Source organism: Papio anubis, chromosome 4 (genome assembly GCF_008728515.1).
Source record: "Papio anubis isolate 15944 chromosome 4, Panubis1.0, whole genome shotgun sequence".
NCBI lineage: Eukaryota > Metazoa > Chordata > Mammalia > Primates > Cercopithecidae > Papio > Papio anubis.
Genome location: NC_044979.1, coordinates 3,521,018 through 3,548,270, shown reverse-complemented (window position 1 = coordinate 3,548,270; position 27,253 = coordinate 3,521,018). Strand labels below are relative to the sequence as shown.

Here is a 27,253-nt window from a genome sequence, read left to right as displayed (position 1 = left end):
CCTCTTTCAGCTTGTTCTAATTATAGGCAAAATTTAAAGAGAACTGGCACTCCCCTGGCATGAGAGCTGAGTGACAAAAGGCCAGCTACAGAAGCAGCCCTTCTTTCTGCACCTGGGGAGGAGCTCTGCCTGCTGCTGGTTGGTCCTGTGGGAACAGTGCACCCTGCAGCTGCACACCTGGCAACTGGCACACCGGAAAGGGGTGAAGGGGAAACTGAATCGAGATCGGAGAGAGTGGTAGTGCATAATTACCTGTCATTCTGAATGACTGATACATCAAGCTTTGCTTTACTCTTTGTTAAGATTGGCAAAATAATTGTAAATTGATAAAAACTATTCACGCCCAGTGATGCTGATTTCCAGCTGTTAATACAATAAAAATGTGTTTAAGGGTTAAGTGGAAATAGCCCCAAAGGACTCTCTCGCTTTCTCTGAAAGTATATTTTACTGTTCCCGTTCTTTCTGGCACCTCCCGATGTCTGCTTTTTTGCCAGCTCATTAGCATAGTAGTGACTGATAGAGCTAATGAGTTACGAGCCCTGAAGTGTGCTGACTGTAGTTAGGGCTGACGGCTTGTCAGCACATCGGTGGCCGACTTTCACCTTCTGTTCTACTTCAGCATACTGTTCCTATCTTTTAAATGAAAAATCTGACCAAATGTATAATAGAGTGAGAATTTATGTTTATTTTTAACAAATAGACTGTTGCTAAAAATTAGCAGCAAGTCCATTACTCATGGTAGAAAGTGATGTTTAGATGCAGGTGGATGCAGAGAAGGGTGGGAAGGAGGTGCGGTGAGGATGCTGAGGGCCTTGCAGGCAGAGGGGACAGCTGTGTGGTGGAATCACTAGAAGGTGCTCAGAGGTGTGAAATTATCCTGGGCAGTGAGAGAAGGGCGAAAGACTGCTGATTGACACTGATGAGCCAGTTAAAATAAAATAAAAGCTTTTAGTGATTCCAATTCATGGGATTCTTCATGTTCCAGCCTTTAGGAGCCTGGCCACAGGGGTAGAGGAGTCAAGGCTTGGGTCCATCTGGGCCCTGTGTCAGGCGTCTCCTGATACAGGGAGGTGACCAGAGAGTGAAACAGGGACAGGAGGAGGTACCAAGGGTTACAAGAGAAGCCGTTTTCTGTAGTAATTTTGCATTTTGGCTGAGACAGAAATGTAAGAGTGGACATTTTTCAAGGAAGTACCTGTGATGGAAAGGGGAAGTGCGTAATGTGACGAGTGTCCAGGGTCCACCTTCTGAGTTGGGGGTACACTACCATTTTTATATCTAAGTCGGGGAAAAGTTGTAACCCAAATTCAGTAATTTTGATAAGATTTCTTATTATATGGGTTGAAACTCCCTCCACTGTGTTTTTATTATGTCGTGAATAAAATGAACCCTTGCAGGAGCTTTAACTTGGTTTTCTTGAATATTGAAATCCCTGATGTGGTTGAGTGAACTTACAGAAAAATAAAAATACTAAGATAGTGTTGTGACCTTGGACCAGTGATTTAATGTCGTAAGTTTTAGTTTCCTCGCTGTGTGTTGATGAGTTCATGGGGCCCTGGTATCGACAGTGGTAACAGCGTCATACCCGGGAATTCCTGGACTCTGCCAGTGGACTGGGGGCCTGAGTTCCCTTTGGTCCTCGTTCTAAATGGCTGCTTATAAAATGTTGGTTCTTGACTGGTCCATGTTGAATTCGCCATGGTGGTTTAAGTTCTGCGAGAATCCCTGCAGTTGTCAGTCACTGTATGGTAGGGAGTGTGTAGGAGCGTTTGCTGAGCTATAAAAGGCTGTGAGTCCTGGCAAGTAGAAAGAATGGCCGTTCGCATTGTTAGTACCTTCCTGTTTTGTCACCTAGAACCTGAGCCTTGATTTAGAACCCACTTCCCCAACTCTAACCCGTGCTGAGACTTTGTTCTTAGGTCTCCTCATCTGGCTCCCACTAGGCATCAAGTCCTACCAGAAAAGTAAGAAAATGAACATTTAATTCAGTCAGTCTCTTTGTGAGCACCTCCCAGGTTCCAGACTTGGCAGACAGAGGCCCACACCTCATCCCGGCTGTTACTCGGGGCTCCTTCTCCCTGACCCGCTCTTGCTGTCACCTGACGCCCAGGGTGTGCCTGGCTGCACTAGTGCCAGCCGGATTCACCAGTTTGTCTTTTAACTGGTCTGTAATTTCAAGAACATCAACAGACCCACTGTTGGTGAGTTGGCTTGGACCTTGAAGTTGCCCTAGTCCAGTTCGCTTTGAGATCGTCCCCAGCAGGCAGTGCTCCTCCTCCTGAGTGCGTGCTTCTGTGGGTTGAGGATGTGTTTATTGCTGGGAGAGTGTTAGAAACCTCCTCCCTCTGTTGAATCGAAATCAGCCCCATCCAAACTCTTATCTAGGTGATTGGGTAAACCAACATCAGACCTGCTTGTGGTTGATCTTGACTCAGTTACATGAAGAGAGCTATCATAACCACACTTAACGTTGGAAATGGTTTTTCATAGTTTCCAGAGGTGTTAACTGATTTCGTATTTGTAAGCTAAAATGTCATAAAATACCCATTTTTCATTTGAAGAGTTTACATTTGAGTGATTTTTACTTTTCACAACTATTAGCTTGTTTCAAGCTGTGATATTGTCTCTTTTTGGTGTCTCAGTGACGTCATTTTCATCCATATGTTTTACATTTCTCAATGCAAATTCTTTTAATGAATCTTGCTGGTTCCTTTTGTATTTATCTGTTTGAAACCCCCCCCCCGTGTGCCTCCTCCCCCGAAATAAGCGTAGGCAAGTGTGCGTTGAAACAGCTTATGAGTAATTGGAAAAGGATTTTTATTCAGGACCACCATTGCCAATTTGCATGGGTTGGAAACAATGTGATCAGTCAAACCTCTCTGCATGCAGAGACAGGCAGTTGTTTGTTTTATTCCGTGTCATTCTGAGAAGCATCATTTCAACGTTTTTTTTGAAATAATGCAGAACCTTGATTGCTAATTTATTGTCATTCAGAAAGTTTCGAAGATTATTTTAAGACATGTTTTGAAATGCTTGCACAGCTACTCCGCAGCTTACGGTGGGTTATATCAGGATGAGGCCGCTGTAAGTTGCAAACATCGTAAGTTGGACCATTGTAAGTCAGGAACTGTCTGTATATGTCAGAATCAGGTTGATACACAAAAGTAGAGATGGAATACTAATGCTGTACTTTATAAAGAGAACATTTAAGTTACCTGGAGGAATACAATATTATTTTGGAGGAGATACATTCATGCTCACACCGTGTGTTTCATTGACTTCAAACAAAAGATGAAAATATTTTAAAACAAGAGGAAAAAGCTTTGGCAGTGGGAGAAAGCAGGCAAGCTCATTGAAATTCCTCATGCAGATTTAGTGAGTAACAGTATGTAATGGCCTGTGCTATTAGAAGTATTTTTCGAGCATATTATTAGCGAAGTAAAGATATTAAATATTCAAGAATATTGGCCAGGTGTTGTGACTCATGCCTGTAATCCAAGTACTGTAGGAGGCTGAGGTGGAAGAATTGTTTGAGCCCAGGCGTTCGAGACCAACCTGGGCAACATAGCAAGACCCTGCCTTTACAGAAAAACTAGCTGGATATGGTGGCATGCTCTGATCCCTTGAGCCCAGGAGTTTGAGGCTACAGTGAGCTGATTGCACCACTGCACTCCAGCCTGGGTAACAGAGTGAGACTCTGTTTCTCTCTCTCTCTCTCTCAAAAAAAGAGATCCATATCAAAGTATCTTATCAGTGAATTTTCAAATTATCATTATGATAAAGTATACACATTTATTAGGGGCAAAAGACCGTGTGTATGATATGTATTCTCACTTAAAATATATTCCTCAGTTACTGACATTTATTGGGTTCATTGTGTCTTAATTGATGTCTTTATCTAGAGAAGTGACACTCCCTAATGTCAGGCAATAGTTGGTATGGATTTCCTTGTTTCACCTAAAGTAATAAAAACCACGAGAGTTTCAGCTTTGGACTTCCTGTTGTACATGTTTCAATAAGTGCCTAAAGTTTATGTTTTTATAAAGATGTAATATTTGTGTGTTAAACATTTCTTTATTATTTTGTAGCCAACAATCTTAAGGGTTTATGGTGTTTATACTAGTGTTCATTTTGTCTGTTCTCCCCGTGGCATTGATAGAACAGACTTTTGCAGGGAGAAGGAAGGGAAATGCAGCGTGGAAGAGCATTTTCATTCTTTTTTTTTTTTTGAGATGGAGCCTGGCTCTGCCGCCCAGGCTGGAGTGCAATGGCCGGATCTCGGCTCACTGCAAGCTCTGCCTCCCGGGTTCACGACATTCTCCTGCCTCAGCCTCCCAAGTAGCTGGGACTACAGGCGCCCGCCACCTCGCCCGGCTAGTTTTTTGTATTTTTTTTTTTTTTAGTAGAGACAGGGTTTCACCGTGTTAGCCAGGATGGTCTCGATCTCCTGACCTCGTGATCCGCCCGTCTCAGCCTCCCAAAGTGCTGGGATTACAGGCTTGAGCCACCGCGCCCGGCCAGTAGAGCATTTTCAGTGCTAGAAAATGTTGCATTTCGAGGGAACAGCTAATTAGTAATAAAACGACAGGCCAAGGCATTGGGATTGTAAGTTTGTGAGAAGAGTAATACTTAAAAGTTGTGAAATAATTGACTCAGTTTCAAAGAACAAGGTGCTATTAAATGAAAATTATTTTGATGATAGTTAATAGTTAATTCTTTTTGGAGCAGTGAAAAAGTGGTGAACATTTCTTTACCTTTATGCTGCTGCTTAGGTCAATACAGTGGTTTAAAAAAATCTCCCTGAGTATCTGAAAGGCCAACTGAAAAATGAAGTAATTTTAATTTGTCTCTCAAGAGTTTTAGTAACATGTAGTTTTTGAAAAAAGTTAATCTGTAAGAATTTGTTTAAATTTTTTTATCCAAAGGACTCTGTGTACTATTTTGTTTGTAATAATTTGGTTTCTTAAACATTTCACATTTTTCTGTTAAGTCAGGAATTGCTGATTGAATTTTTCTTTTAAAGCAAAGCAATTTCGTAGCTGCAGCCTACAGTCGTGTTAAATAGCAAAGATTAGCATCTTTAAAAAGATAAATGTCATGACAGTGTTTTGGATTAATGGGAAAGAGGCTAATAATTGGATGGATTTCAATAAGCTTAAAAATAATATTCTTGTTTTACAATGACATTAAAACATTGACTTAATTTCTAGTTGCTGTGTTTCGATTTTGGATCTTTCAGTATGGCAGAATCACCTGTTGTTTACCACTTAGTTTGTATGTTAGTGTGTGCGGTCATGTGCTGTGTACGGATGTTTGGTGAGTGGTGGACTGCAGAGACGGCGGTATTTCCGTGAGACTATCATACTGTATTTTATTGTAACCCTTTCTAGGGTTGGGTATGTTTACATCCACAGATACTTAGCATTGTGTGACAGTTGCCTACAGTATTCAGTATAGTCATATGCTGCCCTGGTGTGTAGCCTTCAAGCTACTGGTGTGTACTATACAGGCTAGGTGTATAGAAAGCTCTACCATCTAGGGGTGGGTGTGTGTGTGATTACAATACACTCTGTGGTGTTCGCATGATGGAATCACCTAAGGATGCATGTCAGAATGTATCCCTGTCATTAACGATGCATGACTCTGTGTGTGTGTGTGTGTGTGTGTGTGTGTAGAAAGAGAAAGACAATGACTGTTGGGAGACACATTACTTGACATTTTCGAGGAAAACTTGGAACCAGGTCTATATTTCTGAAAATTACATACCATTTTTCTGTCCTTCTCCCTGTTTCTCTGTTGTTGTTGTTCTTTAGGGCCCACCAGAATTTCCACAGCATACACCTGGACCTGTTCCCAACAGTTTCAGCCAGCCCCCACGACTCCCTCTCCAGGACCAGTGGAGAGCCCCACCCCCGCCTCAGGAGCGAGACCCTTTCTTCTTAGGAGGTACAGAAAGAGTGAGTGGTGTGGAGTAACAGCAGAAGCTGTGTTGGGTGATGTGCCCAAACACATTTATTTTGTAAACTGAGTTTAACTCCCAGTTGGAGATGTTGTTGGGAATGCCAGGTTTTTGTACCATAGCAGTTCTGCCTGTCGTTTCAGGTGCTAAAATTGGATATTGTTGGTATCCAAAATGGGAACATCTCATATAAAGGAGGAATTTATGTATAGAAAATGACAAACGAAGCAATCTAGAAATAAGAGGCAAAATCTGGAATTGTTTCCAAATATTCATAACCTGTCAACACTTGTGATTTTTGTCCACATTAGGGTAGTGCTTCAGATTGCTTTTCTGAGCAGCACGTGGTCTTTGTAACCTGAAGTTCATGATGTCGTGTTACCTTTCAGTTTCTGGTGAACCGCGATTCCCGAGCCATCTTTTTCTGGAACAGCGAAGTCCCCCTCCACCACCACCGCCTCCTACCCTTCTTAACAGTAGCCATCCTGTTCCTACTCAGAGTCCTCTACCATTCACTCAGCCAGGACCAGCATTTAATCAGCAAGGACAGCAGCCAGTGTTCCCAAGAGAGCGGCCCGTACGACCAGCCCTGCAGCCTCCAGGTCCGGTGGGGATTCTGCACTTTAGCCAGCCTGGGTCAGCAACCACACGGCCCTTCATTCCTCCTAGACAGCCGTTCCTGCCGGGCCCAGGACAGCCGTTCCTGCCCACACACGCACAGCCCAACCTGCAGGTATGCGTCCTGAGCGAACCTCCAGGGAAAAAATGTGTAGCTTTGAGTCTTTGTGTTTCATAAAGTTAAACGTTTTTATTTGAGCCTACTAATTTATGGTTATTTAAAGAATAAGGGTATTAGTCTTAAATGTACTGTTTATTAAAGACAACTTTTTTTGACATTGTTGCTTATCTCAATACAAGAAAAAAATGGGAAAATGTCATTTTTTGGGAATTGAAAAATGCTACTTATTAGAATTTTTTAAAGGCTCTACTAATAAAATTAGGACATGTTTTGATAATACATTTGCTCATCTGTATAAAATTTCATGAAAGGTTTACCAGTGGAAATACTTTGTCAGATTACATTCCTGCAGTAGACAGTTTTGAAGAGTCTTTGCATGGGGGGAAGAAAATGTTGCTGTTCCCTGGTTATTTGAGGGCCTTGAGTGCCCTCTGCTGACCGGCTTCTGCTTCATGGGTTGACATGTGTCTGTAAATCTTTCTTACCAAGTGTGTATTTCTTCTTGTATTGTAGGGTTACTATTAAAATACATAGCAATGGTAAACTTGAATCAACTATTTAAAAACACATGGAATACGTATCTAAGCTAAAAAAGGAAAATGAGTATTATCTAGGGTGTTAAAGGAAGATAAAATGTTTTTAAGAATTTTTCAGCCGGGCGCGGTGGCTCAAGCCTGTAATCCCAGCACTTTGGGAGGCCGAGACGGGCGGATCACGAGGTCAGGAGATTGAGACCATCCTGGCTAACATGGTGAAACCCCGTCTCTACTAAAAAATACAAAAAACTAGCCGGGCGTGGTGGCGGGCGCCTGTAGTCCCAGCTACTCGGGAGGCTGAGGCAGGAGGATGGCGTAAACCCGGGAGGCGGAGCTTGCAGTGAGCCGAGATCCGGCCACTGCACTCCAGCCTGGGCAACAGAGCGAGACTCCATCTCAAAAAAAAAAAAGAATTTTTCTTTTTATTAAAAAAATACAATTAATATATCCCCATTGCAGAATCTTAGAGTATATATAAGTACAAGAAAGGAAATTAAATACTCTTGTTACCTAGAAACAATTCAGGAGCATTTTTTTGGGGTATTTTTTAAAATGCACATCTTCTCACCACCTGCTTTTTTCCCTCCAGTGTAATGTATCATTTGATCTTTTCATGTCAGTGAGTTGGTTTTGATGACATCATTTAAGAGTGCTGTTCACGGCTCCCTTTCATGCTGTCTGTGTGTTTGCATGTGTGTATACTGGTTTCCGTACTTCAGTATCATAGTGCTACAGGGAACATACTTTAGAGTTAGGAGTTTGTCTGCATACTTATTTCTTTAGGACAATTCAATCCTAGAATTACTGGATTAAATATAAAATTTAAGGTAATAGCTTCTGGCTTATTACTGCATTTAAGATAGTATTACCTTCATCAGCAAGTCTAAAATGAAGTTTTGGTACCAGTGAAAGTGCCTTTCTTGTGTTGAGGTTTTTAAGGAGATGATTGAAGTGATTATGCCTGGTATAACCATTTGTGAACTGTTATTTCTCTTTCTTTGGACATGGAAGGGGCCATTGCATCCTCCATTGCCCCCTCCACATCAGCCTCAGCCTCAGCAACCTCAGCAACAGCCCCCACCGCAGCATCAGCCTCCGCACCAGCCCCCGCACCAGCCCCCGCCCCAGCACCAGCCCCCGCCCCAGCACCCACCACAGCACCCGCCGCAGCACCAGCACCACCACCACCACCACCTGTCCGTCCCGCCCCCTCCTTTGATGCCGATGTCTCAGCCACAGTTCCGGCCTCATGTACAGACCGCTCAGCCTCAGGCCAGCAGCAGCCGGATGCAGTGCCCCCAGCGCCAGGGGCTGCGGCATGTAAGTGTCAAGGGGTGTCTTCCCTGTGTCTTCCTGGGAGGCTTTTTAACTTACAGGGCTTGAGAGGCATCATTTGTAGGTTAGAATACTTTCCAATTCTGATTTCAACTTTTAAAACGTGTTGTACATAGTTCTGAAGTGAATCCATGTTTTAAAAAGCACTCAGGTGATTGTTTTCTTGACTACAATAATTGATAAGATACTCCTTTTGTGTCTCAAAGACTGTGTTAATATTTACTTAAGCATCTTTCTTATATCTAGATATTTCCATAGCGATAGATAGGAATTAATAGACATGTAACTTTAGAAAATACTTTTGGGGGTAGTCACTTTCCCTTTACCAGTGGCTTATTTTTTGATGTGTAGATTAGCCCTGTCTTTTTGGTCTCTGAATAAATACATAAATGAATTCAGGAAAAATACATTGACTGTTCTGTTGCCAGGTACTACTCTAGTCCTGGGAATACAACAGTGAACAGAAGAGACAAATTCCTTTCCTTCAAGGAGCTTATGCTCAGTCCAGAGAGACTAGCATACATTTATTTGTGGGGTTGTGTTCTCAAGCACCATCAGCAAATGTATGACTTGTCATGCATTAAAAGAAACTGGGAAACAATACATTGCTTGGAAAATAAAAGGCCACAGTCATTGCCCTTGTCCTCCATTAAATACATAAGAAGCTTTTGTAATTTGGATTTTAGGAAAGAGACACAGTGTGGCTAGTGGTCAGGGTTTTTACCTCCATTAAATATATATAAGAGGCTTTTGTAATTTGTCTTTTAGGAAAGAGACGCAATGTGGCTAGTGGTCAGTGGTCAGGGCTCTTGCCTCCATTAAATACATATATGAGACTTTGTAATTTGGTTTTTAGGAAAAAGAGACACAGTGTGGCAGCTAGTGGTCAGTGGTCAGGGTTCTCACCGGTCAATCTTTTTTTAGTATTGTCTCCTTTTCACCCTTGAGCTTTAGGCATGTTACTTAGCTACTTGGAATCTCAGTTTTCCTGATACTTGCCTTTCTTTCTTTCTTTCTTAAAGTAACATCACAACTAAAGTGATATGAACAGTAAGAAAGGATTTCTAAATCTGAGAAGAGGGTGGTTTATAACCTGGGTTATAAAAAATAATGGTAGTCTATTCTCATAACTCTTGTGCACTGGGATATTTGACCTGTGTGACCTCGGAGATCTCCCTGCTTCCCCCTCCTCCCTTCCAGCTCTCGTGTTCTCTTTGCCTCCTCCAGGTGTTGGTTCTCTCTTGAGAATCCCCAGGATGAACATGACTAAGCATTTCCTCTCGAGTAAAACGTTCTGGCACCTTTCTTCTTCCTGGGGTCATGTTTCTTAGGACATTGACCTGATGCTTGATTCTTTCCTTGTTCCAGCTTAAATTTAAGTGACTAGGTAAAATAGTAGCAGGTGAATCCTGTTGATCTCTGGTGGCAGATAGAGTGCTTTTTTGGCTGTCTCAATTCTTTTAAAACTGTCAATCCCTTTATTGAAGCACCTGCTAAAGATCAGCCTGGTGTAATTTCTATAAAGAGGAGCCTGTCTGTAGGCAAGTATGACACCTTTACCAATGGAAGTCCTTAACATTAGGATGAGGCATGCTGCCACATGGATCAGGGGACATTTATGTATGAGCAAAAAAGTATTAACCAAGGAGAAAAGTATCCGCTCCCCAAAAGAGAAGTCATTTGCTAATGAGAATGATTTATTGTGTTTTTATTTAATAATGTGCCTTTTAATGTTCCTTCTGCCAACTTTCCACTTACAATTAGAATTTCTTTCTTTTTGTGAAAAGAATACAACTTCTCAGAATGTAAGCAAGCGACCCATGCAGCAAATGCAGCCCACTGCGCCAAGGAACAGCAACTTGCGTGAATTACCCATCGCGCCGTCACACGTGATCGAAATGAGCAGCAGCCGCTGCTCTGCCACACCCTCAGCGCAAGTGAAACCTATCATCAGCTCGTCACCACCCTCGCGGGCCGTGGCGGCTTCCAGGAGCTCACAGGGAAAGACGGAAGTGAAAGTCAAGCCAGCTAGCCCTGTGGCTCAACCTAAAGAAGAAGCAAAAACAGAACCAGAGGTAGGACACTTCTCTTATTAACAAATGTTGGTCTCAAACAAGAAGCCTTATAATCAACTTGGATGTCTCAGTTCGCTCTCACTTAGTTATTCACAAAATCTTCCTGCTTTTTTCACCTGGGCCTTTTTTTTTAACCTAACAGCTGTGTTTATTAAAAAAAAACATTGTATTCTCTCTAGTTTACAAGATTAGATTTTATTTATGTACGTGTACAGTTACTGTTCTGTTATATAGAATTGACATATACTGGGGCTTAAACTTTTTCTGTAAAGGGCCCAAGTATTTTATAGATATTGTAGGCTTTATAGTCCAGACTGTCATCATTACCCCTCTCGCCATTTTAGCACAAAGGCGATTTAAATATAGTTCTTCCGCCAATAGATGTGGCTGCGTTCCAGTAAAACTTTAAAGTAGAAGACCAGGTGGTGGACCAGATTCAGCCCGTGGGGTGTCATGTGCCGACACCTGGTGAATCCCGTAGGATTCTACGACTGTTTCTTAATTTACACTATTAACTTCTAGAAGATAGTACCAATTTTCTTGTTGGTCTTTAAGATTTCTGGGGGTTTGCTTTGTGTTGAATTACAGTTGTATATGTTGTTGCTGCTGTTTCTAATTTTTCAGTAGGCTCAGAATGTAGTAAGTATGAATAATCAATGCAGCTCAGTCTTTACCTGGCTTTAGTCAAGGCCTTCTTCTTCCACAAGCCTCAGTCTCTTCATCTGGTAAAGTGGGGTCGGCCAGGGCGGCCTGTGCCGAGGGCTGGCACCTCGAGGGCGTGTCAGCCTTAGTGAAATGTGTGTGGAGTGCTCTGAAGCAGTGCAATGAATTAAACTTGTCCAATATCGGTGTCATGAAGAATGACTTTAGATAAGAATTTAGGCAAGTCATGCTTTCTTAGTTTCGTAAAAACCAGTTAACACTGGTTTTACCTTTTAATCAGTTCATTTTTTTTCAGTCAGATTTTCTTCTGATACATTATTGTAGCAGCTGTAATGTGTTGTTTACCAAATTCGAAGTACAAAGTTGAAATATTAACATACGATGAACCTTAATTAGAACACAGGTGACTTTTGGTTTTAAAATCAGTATGTGAAAAAATAATGTAGATTTACAAACTGGATTAGAATAGCTTGTAAAGAAGTCTTTGATAAAAGTTTTATTATGCTTCTAGTGTATATAGCCAGCTCCTGACGCAGTATGTATAACTGATTTGCTTCAGAAAAATGAAGTCACACACTCGTTACTTACATAACAATAGGGCTACCTAGTAGGGGAAGTGACCTTTCAGGTACCTGCTGGCACCTCTGGCTATCAGTTCCTTCCATGATAGCTGATTCAGGCGAACTTCTAAAGGATTCTTCCGTAGAGTTATCTCAAAAAACGCCTTGAGTGAAATGGAACCTGTAGGTTGCTGTAGTATAAACGGAATGTCTTGAATTACTTTCTTTTAATTTTCTCTCTGTATATAAAGGGGACCAAGATTATATATTTTTTTTTACTTTTTAAAAGAAAGATCTTCTATTTGTTTTGCTTAGCTAACTGTGACTTATTTTCTTATGTCCCCTGAACTTGATGATGATATAATAAAGGGTGAATCTGCTTAGTCTAGTCTTTCCAAGTATTTCAGTTGCTGTTCTGAACATGCTTTAACTCTTTCTTGACTGCATGGGAAGAAATTCCAATGACTAGTAATTATTCCTGTGTTTTGAGGCAGTGGCGCCTTGGGTCCTGTTAATATGTCCCCGGCTGTCTGCTCCCCCAATGCCCATGTCCCTTCTGTCCACTATCCCCCCGGATGTCACGTCTTGCTCTGTATGCCTGCCTGTATAAACAGCCTCTCACCCACCTTCATTTTTGCGGTTTGAAATCTGCCCTAGATGTGAAATTGGAGAAGAGAGTTGGTCAGAATTGCTTCCAGGTCGACAAGTAATCCCTGAGTGAGGGCTGGCACTAGGCATTCAAGCTCCAGGGCACCAGCCGACTCCTCAGCTGTGCTTTTGTCCTCAGTTCCTAATTCTTAAGGTTTATTTAGGGAAAGTAAGATGGTGAAACAGCTGAATTCTAGATAGATTAAATCTTGTTACGTTCTTTTATACGGGGTCTGTGGATATGGATGATTTTTAAAGAATATTATAATTCTTTAAAAATGCTTAACTTTTTATACATTTTCCTTATTGGATGCTTTTTATGAAAGTTACTGGACTTGTTCAAAGATTTTTTTGTATTGACGTGCAGAATGGTTTGGAGCTTGGAATATTAAAGGCGTTCCTTATATACCATTAATATTCCAATACTGCAATTGGCAACATTTTGATTCTGAGGAGAGTGCATGAGTTCAAGGTCAGAGAGATTGACTTGTGCTGTTCATTATAACCAATTATTCTGTGACAAATGAGTTTGAGATCAGGCTGAAAATTCTGTACGAAAAATCAATAGTTCTAATCAGAGTCTTTCAGGTCATTTACACCCCACCTTTTGTTGGTTTGTCAGGGAAGAGCCAGATAAAACCTGTGTGACAGCAGGCCTCCCTACTGCTGCCATTCCTGTTTGAAACATATTTTGATATCTTAAATGAATAGTTTAATTGGTTTCAAACTTGTAAATGAGTGGAAATTTACATTATTTCATTTTTAATATTCTGATAAGATTTTCCAAATTAGCTTTAGCTGTGTGGTTTTTTTTTCCCCTCTCCCCAGAGGAAGGAGTTATACTTAAAGTCTTCAAACAGATTATGAATGACTTCTTTCAGATACTGAATTAAAGGACTTTTGGTAAATGTCTTCTTGTAGTTTATTGAAATGGACTGGAATGGGCACCTTGCCTGTATAGCAAAGTGAACTGTGTATGTTTTCCATTTTAGTTTCCTGATGAAGATGAGGAAACAAGGTTATATCGCTTAAAGATAGAAGAACAGAAACGCCTAAGAGAAGAAATCCTGAAACAGAAGGAGTTACGGCGGCAGCAGCAGGCTGGTGCCAGGAAGAAGGAGCTGCTGGAAAGACTCGCGCAGCAGCAGCAGCAGCAGCAGCTCTATGCTCCCCCACCCCCAGCGGAGCAGGAAGATGAGGCGCTGTCACCATCACCCACCAATGGTAACCCACTGTTGCCCTTTCCAGGTGCACAGGTCAGACAAAATGTGAAAAACAGACTTCTTGTTAAAAACCAGGATGTCAGTATTTCAACCGTTCAGCCCAAAACATCAAATTTTGTACCATCCAGTGCCAACATGCAGTATCAAGGACAACAGATGAAACCACTGAAACATTTGAGACAGACCAGAACAGTTCCTCAAAGTCAGACTCAGCCGCTGCATAAAGTACTCCAGATCAAACCCACAGAGGTGGAGGAGCCAGCTGTGCCCCAGACTCCTCGAGTGGCGTCCATCCAAGGCCGGCCCCAGGACACAAAGCCTGGCGTGAAAAGGACTGTCACGCACAGGACAAACAGTGGTGGTGGAGACGGGCCCCACATCAGCTCCAAGGTCAGGGTGATTAAGCTGTCAGGTGGGGTAAGTTGACAAGTTTTATGACAGCTTCTTTGAGTCTCTGTTTCACATAGAACGCCCTCATTTGCAGAGAATATTTTTGAAGAAAGAGTTAAAAATTACCTCTGTTGCAGTCTTGTAACCAACCTCTACCTACTCGAAGTTGGTATAAGAGTTGTCGCTTGACGGCGGGCATATGTTCTGAGAAATGTGTTGTTAGGCAATTTCGTCATTGTCTAAACACCCTAGCATGTACTCACGCACAGATGGCACAGCCTGCTGCACACCTAGGCTGTACGGTACAGCCTGTTGCTCCCTGGCCACAAGTCTGTGCAGCATGTTACTGTACTGAATGCTGTAGGCAGTTGTCACACAGTGGTGAGTAGTTGTGTGTCGAAATGTATCTAACATAGTGAAGGTACAGTAAAAATACAGCGTCATAACCTCATGGGACTGCCTTTGCAGGTGTTGCCCATCTGAGCAGAATGTTGTTATGAGGCACGTGTTTTAGTTTTCTCTTTTGAGTCTTAATGAAAGGCCAGTGTGACAATCCCTAAATTAGATATTACTCAGTTTCAGCTTCTTCTTGTAGATAATTTGTGATAAAATCATTACGTTTGTTTTGGAGATAACTTTTCCTTTACACAAATCCTTTGTTGTGTATAGCTTTAGATTCAGTGAGCAGCTGTGGGCACAGTGGGAGTGTGGGCAGCGCTGGTGTGTGTCTCATTTTCATCAACTTTGTCCCAGACTACTGGACTACTACTAGTTTTCTGTTTTCAGTTTGTCCCATTAAAAAAAAAAAAAAAGACATCATAGAATTTAGAATTGAAGTCCTGTATGCTCTTACCACATGCTTTCGGAAGTGGAGCATGCCTCATTTCTTTCTCTTTCTTTTGATCAGTGTCCATATCAGGTCATTTTCAGTCAGGCACAGGAAGTCCAGTTTTCCATTATAGTTTGGATAAGTTAGTTCAGCACTCTAAAATAAAACCAGTCACTGCAGATAGATTGCCACTGCAGAAGATTCTTCCATAGAGAAGTGATCTGTCGAACACTTGCTTCTTTATCCCACCATATAGTCTTACTTAGTTGTGGTAAGTAGCTCTCATCTGTTGTTTTCATGAAAACGAATTCTATAACAAATTCTATGGTCTCTGTAATTGCTGTGCTCTATAAAAGTGCTATTCATTGTATGCAATTTTATACTGTAAACTGAGGAAGAAAGTAGGAATGTTGTAAACATAGGCTTCTAGAGTAAACCAGCTAGCAATGATTGCTGTGAAAGACACAAAAAATATATACAGTAAAAAAAGAAACTAACATCTCTCTTTTAGTCCATTTCAGGATGGTAGGACATGTGAGCATGTGAAGGAGTACGTTACTTCGGCTCCTTGCTTGTGCTTAAGAATAACTCATTGTGTTGGTTAATTAGCTGAGATTTAGTGCTTTTAATTCTCGGTTTGTGGAACAAAACTATGACTTTTTCATGTGCTATAAGAAAATTTGTACAAAATACTACATATAAGTTCTATATGTAGAATATCCAGTAGGATGCATAATTTTGTTTTATCTGAATCTGTTTTCTCACATCTATTCATTGTAATTAGAAATGTTGAGAAGAATTGTACTACATACACATGTTTTCATATTACATGAATTTGTTACCTTTCGGTGAGAACTCAAGCACTCCTTAGTTTCTTCAGTGCTTATGGCCCTTTTGCTTTTGACCTTGTTTTTAGGTATACTGTGTTAATCAGTGTCTCATTATTTTACTTGTGTTACAAACTTTTTAAGATGAGATGTTGCCCATTGTTGGCAATTAGACCTTTTCCCATAGCAACCAGAACTGGTGCTGTTTATTACAATGGCCAGTGTAGAGGGCTACATGTACTCTGCACTGGCAGGCTGGGAAGTGAAGGGTCCGGTTTCTACCATCAAAGAGCAGCTTTTACACTCATAAACAGCTTTCCTTTAAAAGAATTTTATCTATGTGAATTTTTACTCTTTTTCTCCAATGGAAAAAATTTATTTTTATATCAGACCTAATTCCAAAGTTATGCTAATTTTACAATAAATAGGAAAAGCAAAGGATTTTTTCATGAAAATAGCTGTCAAACCAGTACTTTGGAACAGCTCTTTATCTTTCACCTCAAGTTAACTAGCCCACATGTTAGAGTATCTTAGAGTTTACTCAGGCACCTCCAGTAGCACATTGGCACTTTTGACCTAGCAGGGAAGATCTCTTGTTCATATTTCTCTGAACCAGAACAAACAGTATTTGCCTAGTGGCCTTGTTTTTTGTTTTTTTTTGTGGGTGAGGACTCTTTGAACATATTGCTAATGGTGGTTAATTGCAAATTGTGCTTATTTCAGACAATACAAAAAGGAAATGTTTATTTTGGCTTGTGTTTCTGTGCCTGATGCTGCTGAGGCGTTCTCTGCACCTGGGGACTGTGATCTTAACGCTCAGGGATGTTTTCTGCCTTCAGAAATCTTAACGAGCTGAGGGCCGAGCAGGCCTTGGCTGACAGGAGCGTAGCATTTGGGGAGGATTAACTTGTACATAGTACCTATACAGAATATCATTATATACATTTTAGTTTTATGATTACTTATTTAATAAAAACATTTTATTGTTGGTTCATGTTTCCCATTTTTTCTAACCTAAACTATATCCTAACCTAACCTAAATTTTCTAATTTAACTAGTGTAACTAAATCTAATGCATTTAATTAAATTATTCTTTGCATTCAGTAGCCTCCTAATTCTTCACGTCTCTAGACAGGATAGTGAACTGTCTTTGCGTAGTGCCATTCAAGAACTTGTGCTCTGGTTGGTGGGTGACTGCAGTTAAAATATGTGTCCACAGGATTCTTCACATGTTTATGAAAGCACAGTTTTCTTGCTTTTCTTACTATGATATACAACTTAATTAGGTTTCTGTGAGTATACTCATGTCTATGAGGCATTTGTGAATCGAGTGGAGTTTTCTTCTATATTTTCGATATTTCATTACTTACAATGAAATAATTTATCGTTGGATTTTATTAAACTGGGTTTTCTGAAAAGTAAGGGAGGCCGAGTCTTAAGACCGTAGGTTTTTGCAGTCTGCCCTGTGGTTAATTATATCGCCTTTCAGGTGATTTTCCTTGGTCCTTGTCATTGTAAGAGAACGTCTGGTCCTTTCATGGTGGTCCCTTTTGTGGCTGCTGCTGCAGTATGCGTGCGCATAGGGAACAGTTCTGAAAAGAAATGAACAGCATGATTCCTGGTATTGTTTCTTACATGATTGTGTTGACTAGGGTCAGCGTCTTGGTTTAAAGCTTGAAAAGTGACTCTGCAGATTCAAGGGCTCATTGCTGGCATCGTGTTTGCTGTTGGCTGCTCTGAAATTTCTTGCTGTAGAGTATAGCGATCGGAGCCTTTCTGTAGGACTGAGAGCTCACCTGTGCACGCAGTCATGTGATGGGGTAAAGCAGTGTGGCTTTGTTTGAATAGTTGTCTGTTGTTTGGGACCTTGAACATTCGTTTCATTTTTCTGAACTTTAATTTCCAATCTGCAGGTGGGGTTAATAAGTCTGCTATGAGGAGTCAACAAACGAAAGCTTCTGGTACACAGAAGTACTTCCTAACTTCCCATTTTCTTTGTAGAATGCTTCTAAGGCCCCTTTTAGAAATATGTGATTTTATGCCGGATAATAGCAGTGGCTATCATTTATTAAGTGTCGAGCATGTACTCACAACATCCTTCTGAGGCGAGTGCATCGAACCTCAAAGAGGTTTTGTAACTAGCCTAGGGCCACACAACTACTAAGTGGGAGAGCTGGGCTTCCAACTGTGGTTTAATGCTGAATCTTATGCTCTTTACCCATCTGCTGTGTTTTTCATGGTGTTATTTATTTCTTGATTAGGTACAATATTCTACTGTTAGCAGTCCGGATTGACTGGGAAAATGCTTAATGGGGGCTGCTAGGATGATGATGATGATGATGATTAGGTTTCATTTTGGTTGCCAACGCAACTGACTGATAGTGACTGCCTGGAACATTAGGCTGAGAAAGATTTGATATACGAAAAAGCAGCCTGGTTGGTGAGTAGCCTCAGCTGTGAATAGAGGCCTGGCGAGTGGCTGGGGTTCCATCATCCTGGTTCCAGAACCTGGGCCGCTGGCCCAGGAAAGGGAGTGCATATTGTGTCCTGGTTAAGTATAGCCATCATTTGCTACGTGCTGTGAATCTGTCCTTGAACATTTCTGTGTGAATCAAATTAAGTCACATTTTACATTTAAAACTTTGAAGGGAAATATTAGGGGAATTTGAAACGGAAAGAGATCTTTTGTTTTGAGGCTCATCAATCTCTGTATGTGAATTTCCATTTTTTTTCACTCATTTTATTGTCTGGATTTGCTAGGTGAGATTACAAAGGAACATATTAATGCTGCTTGCAAGTAGTGTTAGATAGCAGGAAATACTGCTAAAATTTCATGTGCCTTCCTGACTATTAAGTAAATAGTTCATCTATAGAATTATATTTGATGGAATGGTTCTCTTTTAATTACTTAGAATATAGAAATATTCTTCATTTGCCCATTTCTCAGAAAGCTATTTTTAAGTGTTTAAGAAACCAAAAGAACAACCTTGTTACATTATAATTTTATTCATAACCAAGACATAATTCCCAGAAAAACAATTCAAGTAATAACAGAGCAAATATAAAAAGTATAAGATGTTTACTTAGTGTAAACTTACTGTAGTCATCTAAAACCATTCTGCGTGATTAAACACAAGAAAGGGGAATTAGAACAAACATGTGCCAGGGAAATTCTTTGCCTTAGGTGTTCAGTTTCTGTCTTCCTAGTTAAGGAAACGGTATAGTCTTTGAAGCGTTTGCATCTTGGTTTTCATTTTGCATCTCTGTAACCTTGGTTACCTGGCCTGAATGAATCCCAGTTTCCTCATCAGTACAATGAGAACCAACTGTCCTCCCAGGATCCTTGCAAGGATTAATTGTCATAATCATATAAAGTGAGTGGCACAGTGCTTGAGTATGTGATAATAGCTCAATAAATGTTACTACCCTTTCAGTTGAAGGAAAAAGAAATTTTTTTTTTTTTTGGAGTGGCTGTTTATAGTGTTTTTTAAGAAAATGAGAGCAAATACTGAATTCAGCTGCTTTATTCTAATCAAGATAATGAAAATTTTAAGAATTTGGCAGCACATTAAGTAAACACTCCTTTATTCTGTTGGCCACACAGAGAAATGGGAAAAGCACAGAATGCCCCCGCAGGAAAGCCAGCTGTCCAATTGTGATGCTCCTGTATTTTATTTTTAAAAGGCTGTCAAAATGCTACATGCCGAAGGTCCCAGTTTATTTGTGGGATCATGCTCTTGTGGTGTTGGACTGCATTTGTAAATTTCTTCCCTTTCTACCTTCTCAAAAGTTATTCCCACTTTTGGAATGATATGTATATATACCTGATCTCTTTTGTGGAGCTTGAGGAGGTGGGAAAGGGAATGCTTTAATATAATTTTAGTTGAAGAACAGTAGGAGAAACTCATATACGTCCTTTATCAGATTCACCAGTTGTTTACATTTTGTCAAGTTTGCTTTATCCTGGTCTTTTTACCCATTTGCATGCACAAAAACCTTCTTTCCCAAACCTTTGAGAGAGTAGGTTGGAGATATGGTATGTTACCTCAGAACACAGATATCCTCTTACAAAACCACAATTGTACATTATCAAAAATAAAAATGCTGTGAACCGATGCAATACTATCATCTTATTCATAGTATATATTTCGATTTTATTCACTGGCCCAATTATGTCCTCTGTAGCTACCCCCACCTTGCCAGGGTCTAGTCCAGGATCATGCGTTGTATTCATCGTGTCCCCTAAATCTGTTGTTTCTTGCCCTTGACCTTTTGAAAGAGCAGAGGGAATGCCCTTTAATTTGGGTTATCTTAGGATTCGTCCTGATCAGTTTTGGGTTGTCCATATTTGGCAGGAACACCCCAGAGGGGATATCGGGTCCTTCCCAGTGCATTCAGTTGGGAGGCTTGTCTAGTATTGACAGGATTAACTTCGATGGGGCGAGGGGTGGGTAAAAGTGGTGTTTGCCAAGTCTCTCCTCTGTAATGTTACAGTTTTACCCTTTGTAATTGGTAAGTAATTTATAGGAAGATACTTTGAGACTATTGGGACTATATAAATATCCCATTTCTGATCAAATTTTCACTATTGTTAGCAGGCACTGAAGTTTTTCTAATGCCAACACTCCTGTACTTGTTAGCTGTCATACTCCTGCTGTGATAATTTACTCTTCTCCTTCCTTTATTTGTTCATTTATTTATGTCAGTATGGGCTTATGAATTCTTACTTTATGCAATGAACTGTCACTGTCATTATTTATGTTGCTGTTAGAATTGTCCCAGATTGACCAGGGAGAGCCCCTTTAAACTGGCATCTGTGTCCTTTGATTTGTTGCCATTACTCTTGGAACATGTCCTCACTTTCTGGTGCAAGAAGATGTCCTTCTCTGCCTGGGCTCGGGAATCAGTCCTGCTTCTTGGAAGCTCCAGGTCCTCGGATTGGAGATCTCGGAGCCATTTTTGCCCACTGCTTTTGGCTGTCCTCTCTTTCGGGCCCGCTCAGCACATTTTTGATTCTTCTACAGTGAGTTGCAAAGAAAGGAAAATGGCTCATACAGATACTGCTTGAATCAGTTGGATTTTGTTTTATACTATGTTTTTTGAAATAGGTCATTGGTGGGAATTAGGCAGTAATTTTTGCTATTTTGATTTCATTTTTTGAATTATTGTAGTTAATAGTTCTAAGAATTAAACATTACTATTTAGATATTTAAAGTGAGTCCCTCATCCTCTATAAACCCAAACAAAAGATTGACAGTCATTATTTGCACATTTTGTTGAGGTTCTAACCTAAGTGTTGATATGTGGAAGGGCATGAGACACAGCTGAGCACTGAGTTGAGCGCTGGGCAGAAACGTGCGTCACATGCTTCTGAGGCTGCCTATCACCCTGTGGGAACCGCTGGCCTAAGAAGCCGTGGAAATTCCTCAGCACTGTGGTCGGGGTTAGAATTTCCTACTGTCACTCCTGCTCCTTTTCTGGATGTGCCATCTCTGGCCCACTTGCTACTTTGGATCCAACTTAAGTGGGTCGTCTTCTGGGACGCCTCCCTCGATGGCCACTCCCACACACTGCTTCTCTGCAGCCCGGTCTTCCCATCTGACCGTGTGTTTTCAGAGCCGGCTCTTGATGTTACTGCTGCTTACCTGAGTGGGGGTTTGGTCTTTTTTTGTGTGTCCAGGATGTAAGGCAATTTCAAGTACATTATAAATGTTTAAGATTTTTAAATACTATGTTGAAAATGGCAACATGGCTTGCATTCTCTTACTGAAATAGCACAGGAGGAATTAGCAGTGTTCTTACCCCTTTCCCCAGTACTTCTGATGATCAGAGTAGTAGTTTCTGTTGACATTTAGATGATACCGGTAAATGAGCAAAATTTGGAAAGAGACAAAAAACATGAATCATTACTAATTCTTCTAGGCATTATTTCATGCAAAAATTTATTATCGCCTCCTGAGAGTCCTCCTTTATTCATTTTGCAAAATGGGATATTTCACATCCTGTTTTGCTGCTTTTTGAATTGTGTTAAGTGATGAATCTGCAGTGGTAACTTGTTTGTGGTGAAGACTCATGCAGAGGCAGAGCCTCCGCCTTGGGAATGTCATTCAGGGGAATCCACGTTTTTGGCCTCTAAGGTCTGGGACAGGAGGATGCCGCTGTTCTCGTCGCTTGATTTCTGGCAGAAGGTGACTTCCTAGGATGATCTCTGGCAGTGCCTGGTAGTGGATGAGTAGCAGAGCTAAGAGGAGCTGAGAGGGGCCAGATAGAAGCGACTCAGGAATAAGCTTCCAGAGTCTGAACCTGCCCATGAGAAGGGCAGAGCTGCAGGTGGATTTCCGACAGGACAGTTCTGGGAAGACCAGGCAGGAAGGGAGAGTGAGTGTAAATGGCTTTTGACCCAGAGGTGGGGGCCATGAGAGATGCACATCCAGGTGCTTGGGGGAGGGGGAGGTACGTGGAGGCGCAGGGCAGGCACCTCATGCTGGGCAAGTTGGCTGGGTGGAGTTTGACCTCATTTGTTTAAAGGTGCTAATGAGTGGTAAAATGGGCAACAGGCAAATAGCAGAAGAGTGAAAGAAAAATAGGGCATATAGAATCCTGATTAATCGCTTATTTGATAAGATGTACAGTCTAGCATCTTCCTTTTGGAGGAGAAACAGTTGTGCATGAATACTTGTTTTTAAGAGCTTTGAAATGTCTTAGTGTGGGCAGAATTGATAATTTCCAAAGAGACTACTTTTTAAGCATTGTTAATCATGTGGCCTCTAAACATGGCAAGATAGACCATTGGTCATTAGAGGACAGAAATTATTTTGAACACATAAGAATTTCCATACTCATTAATTTATGATTTTTTTTAGGGGTATGATGTTAGGGAGTAAAATTAGCAGGTGAATCAGAAGTTAATTCACCTTCAGTTAGGAATCAGGATTAGTTCACTCACCCGCCCCAGCAGAAGGGGAATCTGCTTTCTTCGGTGTCTTAGGTAACTTCCCTCCCCTAACTTTCAACAGCCTACCCAGATAGGACCCTGGTCACCTGTTCTGCAGAACTTGCTCAGTGCTGCAGAGCAGGTCCTTGTGGAAGGGCCACTTTTTGGAGCCTGGGGCTGCACCCCTGTGTGAGGGACTGTGGCTGGGGGAGCTAGACTTCATGCCCTGCCTCATAAGCCACAGCATCCAGAGGCACCTGGCTCACTTTAGTAATCCTCTTCTTTTTAGACTGGTAAGTTTGTGCTGTCTCGAAATTGGACAGTCCTGGAGTATGAGATCCCCTCAGAGGCTGAAGGCTTTGATTTGTTCCTTCAGAGGCCAGTTCATTTTGCTTTTTAAAGATCGCCACAGGCCTAACTAATGTCAGAAAGGTAGACTGTTAAGAGAGAGAGCAAGCACTTGAATAACTGTGCCATGTTCTCACCATACTGTACTAGAAAGTCAAATGCATGAGCTGAGAGAACCCTTTTCGTTGATGAAGCTTGCTAGTTAGGAGGTCTGTCCAACCTGGTCTCTCTCACCTTATGGATTTGGTTTTAGTTCTGCATGTGGAGACCCATTTCCAGATAGGCAGTAGTTTAGATGTAAGTGCTCCCCATGTTTTGCATGCTTGATATTTCATAAGGATAATTTATCACAGAGAAGGAAGAGAATGTGAGCCTGTGTATTAATATTTTCTTTTACTTTCTTTAATCCAGTAATCTTCAGAGAAAAAAATAGTGGAGCCCTAAATGTATTTATATTTAGAAACTCCGTATAGCATGCATATCATTTATTGTCCACAGTTTGAGTGAGCTTTATAAAGATTACAGGGATAGGCCCAGCATTGTTGTGGTTAATAGAAACCTGTTCAGTGAGGTCTCTGGACTGTAAGATCAGCAACACTAGCGGTGACAGTGAAGTATGGCCTTATCGAAAGGAGAATTCATAAGAGGCTGCCCTGGGACACTACACCCCTGTCCTTCGGTGTGTCCTGACAATGTTATCTGTCCTCTCAGTACGGAGTATCAAATGTCTGTCATGAGTACAGAAATTAATTTAATGTCACCTGAAGACATGCAATTAATCTTTTAGAGGTTTTCATAATACCTTTACAGAAAGAGTTGCCAGTTTGGCGGATTTGGATTTTGGGGTTTAGAAGAAGATAAGGAAAATTAATTTTTCATCAGGGTTAATACAAGTTAGCAGGGCCACAAAGGCTGAGAAAAATGGTTGGGGAATTTGTCAAGTGTTGTCACTCTAGAATAATGCTGCTTAACGTCTGATAGGTATAATCAAGAGTTGAGATTTCTATAGAGGGGGGTTAATCAATTTACTCGCTAGTGAATGCACATCAGTGATAGCACTTCTTCATGGGGTTTAAGAATGAAAATAAGATTTGATCTGTCAAATTGCAAGAAGCCCTGACAATATCAATAGGTGTTTTTATCTATGCATTTAAACCATTTGTTATAAGTAAATTTGTCCTGCTAATGTTGGGGGCTACAGACCTCTTTTTTTTGTAATGATTAAGCTGATAAAAAGTATTCCCTAAGCTTACTTAATTCAAATAGTGCCTTTTATATATATATATATTTTTTTAAAAACCTCATCTAAAAAGCGATTTTTATAGTATTAAAAGATAATCATTTGTGGGAAAAAAAAGTTTCTGGTTTGACCTGAGATAACAAAACTTCCTTTCTCTATCCGGTGCTTTGGAGGAAGTAGAAGATATTTAAATGTTGTCCGAACCTAGTGTTGCTTAAAGAGTTAAAAAGCGAACACCACCCTGGAGAAATTCAGTTTCAAAGCAAACATACTTTGTATGAATAGAATGTAGTCTGTCACCCACATACAACACTTACATGCGGACATTAAGATAACAGCTTTCTAAAATTCAATTTGAATCAACAGTATTTTAAAATTTAGTTAGGTACTAGTAATTTTAGGATCTCGTTCAATGCTATAATTATATGCGTAATTATAACCTTATAGAAGACTTATAAATAAATGGGTCGATTTAATTTGGATTGGTTCTTAGTCAAATCTTGTCTATGTGTGTGAGTATAGGTATAAAAATATGTAATCAATTTGTTTCTCAGATGTAATCAGTTGAATTTGTTCCTGGTTATTTGTACTACAACATACTGAAATCAAAAGTCAAAATCAGGAAATTGTTTTGGTATATGCAGTCAAAGGAATTGAAAGCGTTGTTTCCAAATTGTTCATGCCATATCAATTGGGCCAAGTGTGAGTCTAGCGCGTTGCAGTTAACTCCTCTCGTGGTGGTGCACTCTGCTTGCTATTTGTTCTAAGAGGTGACATGAAATGGCAGCTGGGATCGTGATATTTAATCTGAGCATGTTGGGAACCCAGGAGAGGCCGAATATTACTGTGTGCTGCCGGTGAGTTGGAGTGAATGGTAAAACCCCAGGCGAAAGCTCAAGTTGCAAAGTAGGCAGCAAAGTTTGGGCAGAAACGTCACCAGCAGTTTCCAGATAGCCAGGTAGCTCGGTGGTGGGTAGCATCTGCAGTATCTGGGTAGTATCAAAACCGGTATTTTCCTCTCCCCAGCATGGCTGTCGTAATACCTGATTTTGTGGCTAAAACAGGACTTGTCAATTTGCAAGTAATGATCAGGACCACCAGGCTGTATCGGATGCCATTCAGAGTAATGCTTGCCTACTTCTTGACAGAGATCGTAGGTATCAACTACAGTATGGGCTGAAGTGTACCTTGAAATAAATATCTGTCCATTGGGAAAGGTGAAATGAAAATTTTCTCAAAAACAAAACCACCAATAAAGTAAACTTTGAATGTGATCCACAGAATCCAAAGGGACAAGTTGTTGAATCGAAGAGTCAGTGGGAGAATCTGACCCGCAGGTAGAAGTGGTTCGCCTGATCCAAACCACACTCCCGGCCACAACCTAGGGATGGGGATGCTAGTTTACATCCTAGTGTGAACTGGACTAAAACCCAGAAACTTGACATTGTTCTGTAGAATTAGCTTTTCCTCATGCTGAGTCAAAAGAGAATAATTGTTCTTTTAATTAGAAAAAAAAACCAACTCATTTTTTTCTTACAAAATGAAACAACCTTTTACTTATATTCAAGCATTCAGTGCTTAGCATGATCTTCAGAAAAATTCAGAAGCACAGCATTATAGTAACCCTTCATTTAATTAAAGTGATTTAATTGTTGATCCTGTTTGTTTCAACTCTCACTGAATATAGTTTCAAATTATGTTAGCGTAAACTCCCCTGGTTTTGGAGCCACAAAGATGTTCCAGCGCCGACTGGGTGACTGAAGTTTGTTTAATGGGCACAGTGAGGATAATAATACTTACCTCTCAGGGAGGCGTATTAGGCAGTGCTTGCACTGCTATAAAGAAATACCTGAGACTGGATAATTTATAAAGAGAAGAGATTTAATTGGCTCAGGGTTCTGCAGGCTTTACAGGAAGCATAGTGCTGGCATCTGCTTGGCTTCTTGGGAGGCATCACGAAGCTTCCAATCATGGTGGAACGCAGAGTGGGGAGCAGGCGCATTTCATGGTGAAAGCAGGAGCGTGGTGGTGCGGCGGGGGGCGTGCGCCACGCACTCTGAATGGCTAGATCTCTCGTGAACTCAGAGCTTGCTTATCACCAAGGGGATGGCCTGAGCCATTCACAGTCATCTGCCCCTTGATCCAAACACCTCCCACTAACCCCCACCTCCAGCACTGGCGATAACTTCAACAGAAGGTTTTGGGAGGGACAAAATACCAAAGCTACATCAGTGGGACTGAAGGAAAACAATGTCTGTACAGACCCTAGTACATTTCTCGTCCTGTTGTAGACAGTCAATGGATATGAGCTATGGATTATTTCAGCGCCAGTACTAAGTGAATATGTTGAATAATACCAAAACTCTTGATGATTAAGATCCCAGGAGTGCCTTAGAACTTTCCATTATAAAGTTTTATGATATCATTTGTTGCTGTATAACAGGGGCCCCAACCTTACTGGCACCAGGGACTGGTTTCTTGGAAGACAGTTTTTCCACGGACTGGGGTCGGCGGTGGGGAATGGTTTCAGGATGAAATTGTTGCACCTCAGATCATCAGACATTAGAGTCTTATAAGCAGCTACCAACCTGGATCCCTCATATGTGCAGTTCACAGTAGGATTTGCACTCCCATGAGGATGGAATACCTCTGCTGATCTGACAGGACGCGGAGCTTAGGTGGTAATGCTTGCCCCGCCTGCTGCTTACCTCCTGCAGTGCATGCAGCCCAGTCGTAACAGGACACAGTAGTGAGGTAGTGAGGGTTGGGGACCCCTGCTGTATAAGGTGCAAAAACTTGTCTTGAATATAAGCAACTCCAGAGCTTACCCAGGCAGGGCTTCTCTCTGGTGAGCAGTTTTGTAGGAAGAGTCTTTTCTTGAAAGTTGGGTAGTCGGCATCACAAGTCTCTGTCTGAAGCACCCCACTTTCTGTGTCTTGTGCTATCT

At 41.1% G+C, this 27,253-nt stretch overlaps 1 protein-coding gene across 9 annotated transcripts in view; it reads left to right on the top strand.

Moving 5' to 3' along the window:
• The window catches only part of RBM33 (RNA binding motif protein 33), a 133,469-nt gene that overhangs the window by 83,142 nt on the left and 23,074 nt on the right, over positions 1-27,253 (top strand). For all 9 annotated transcript variants that reach the window (XM_009204292.3, XM_003896916.3, XM_009204291.3 and 6 more), the window contains 5 exons: positions 5,814-5,946; positions 6,349-6,692; positions 8,246-8,554; positions 10,357-10,644; positions 13,508-14,155. In XM_009204292.3, the coding sequence (XP_009202556.1) occupies positions 5,814-5,946; positions 6,349-6,692; positions 8,246-8,554; positions 10,357-10,644; positions 13,508-14,155 (1,722 nt within the window). The remainder of the gene's footprint in view (positions 1-5,813; positions 5,947-6,348; positions 6,693-8,245; positions 8,555-10,356; positions 10,645-13,507; positions 14,156-27,253) is intronic.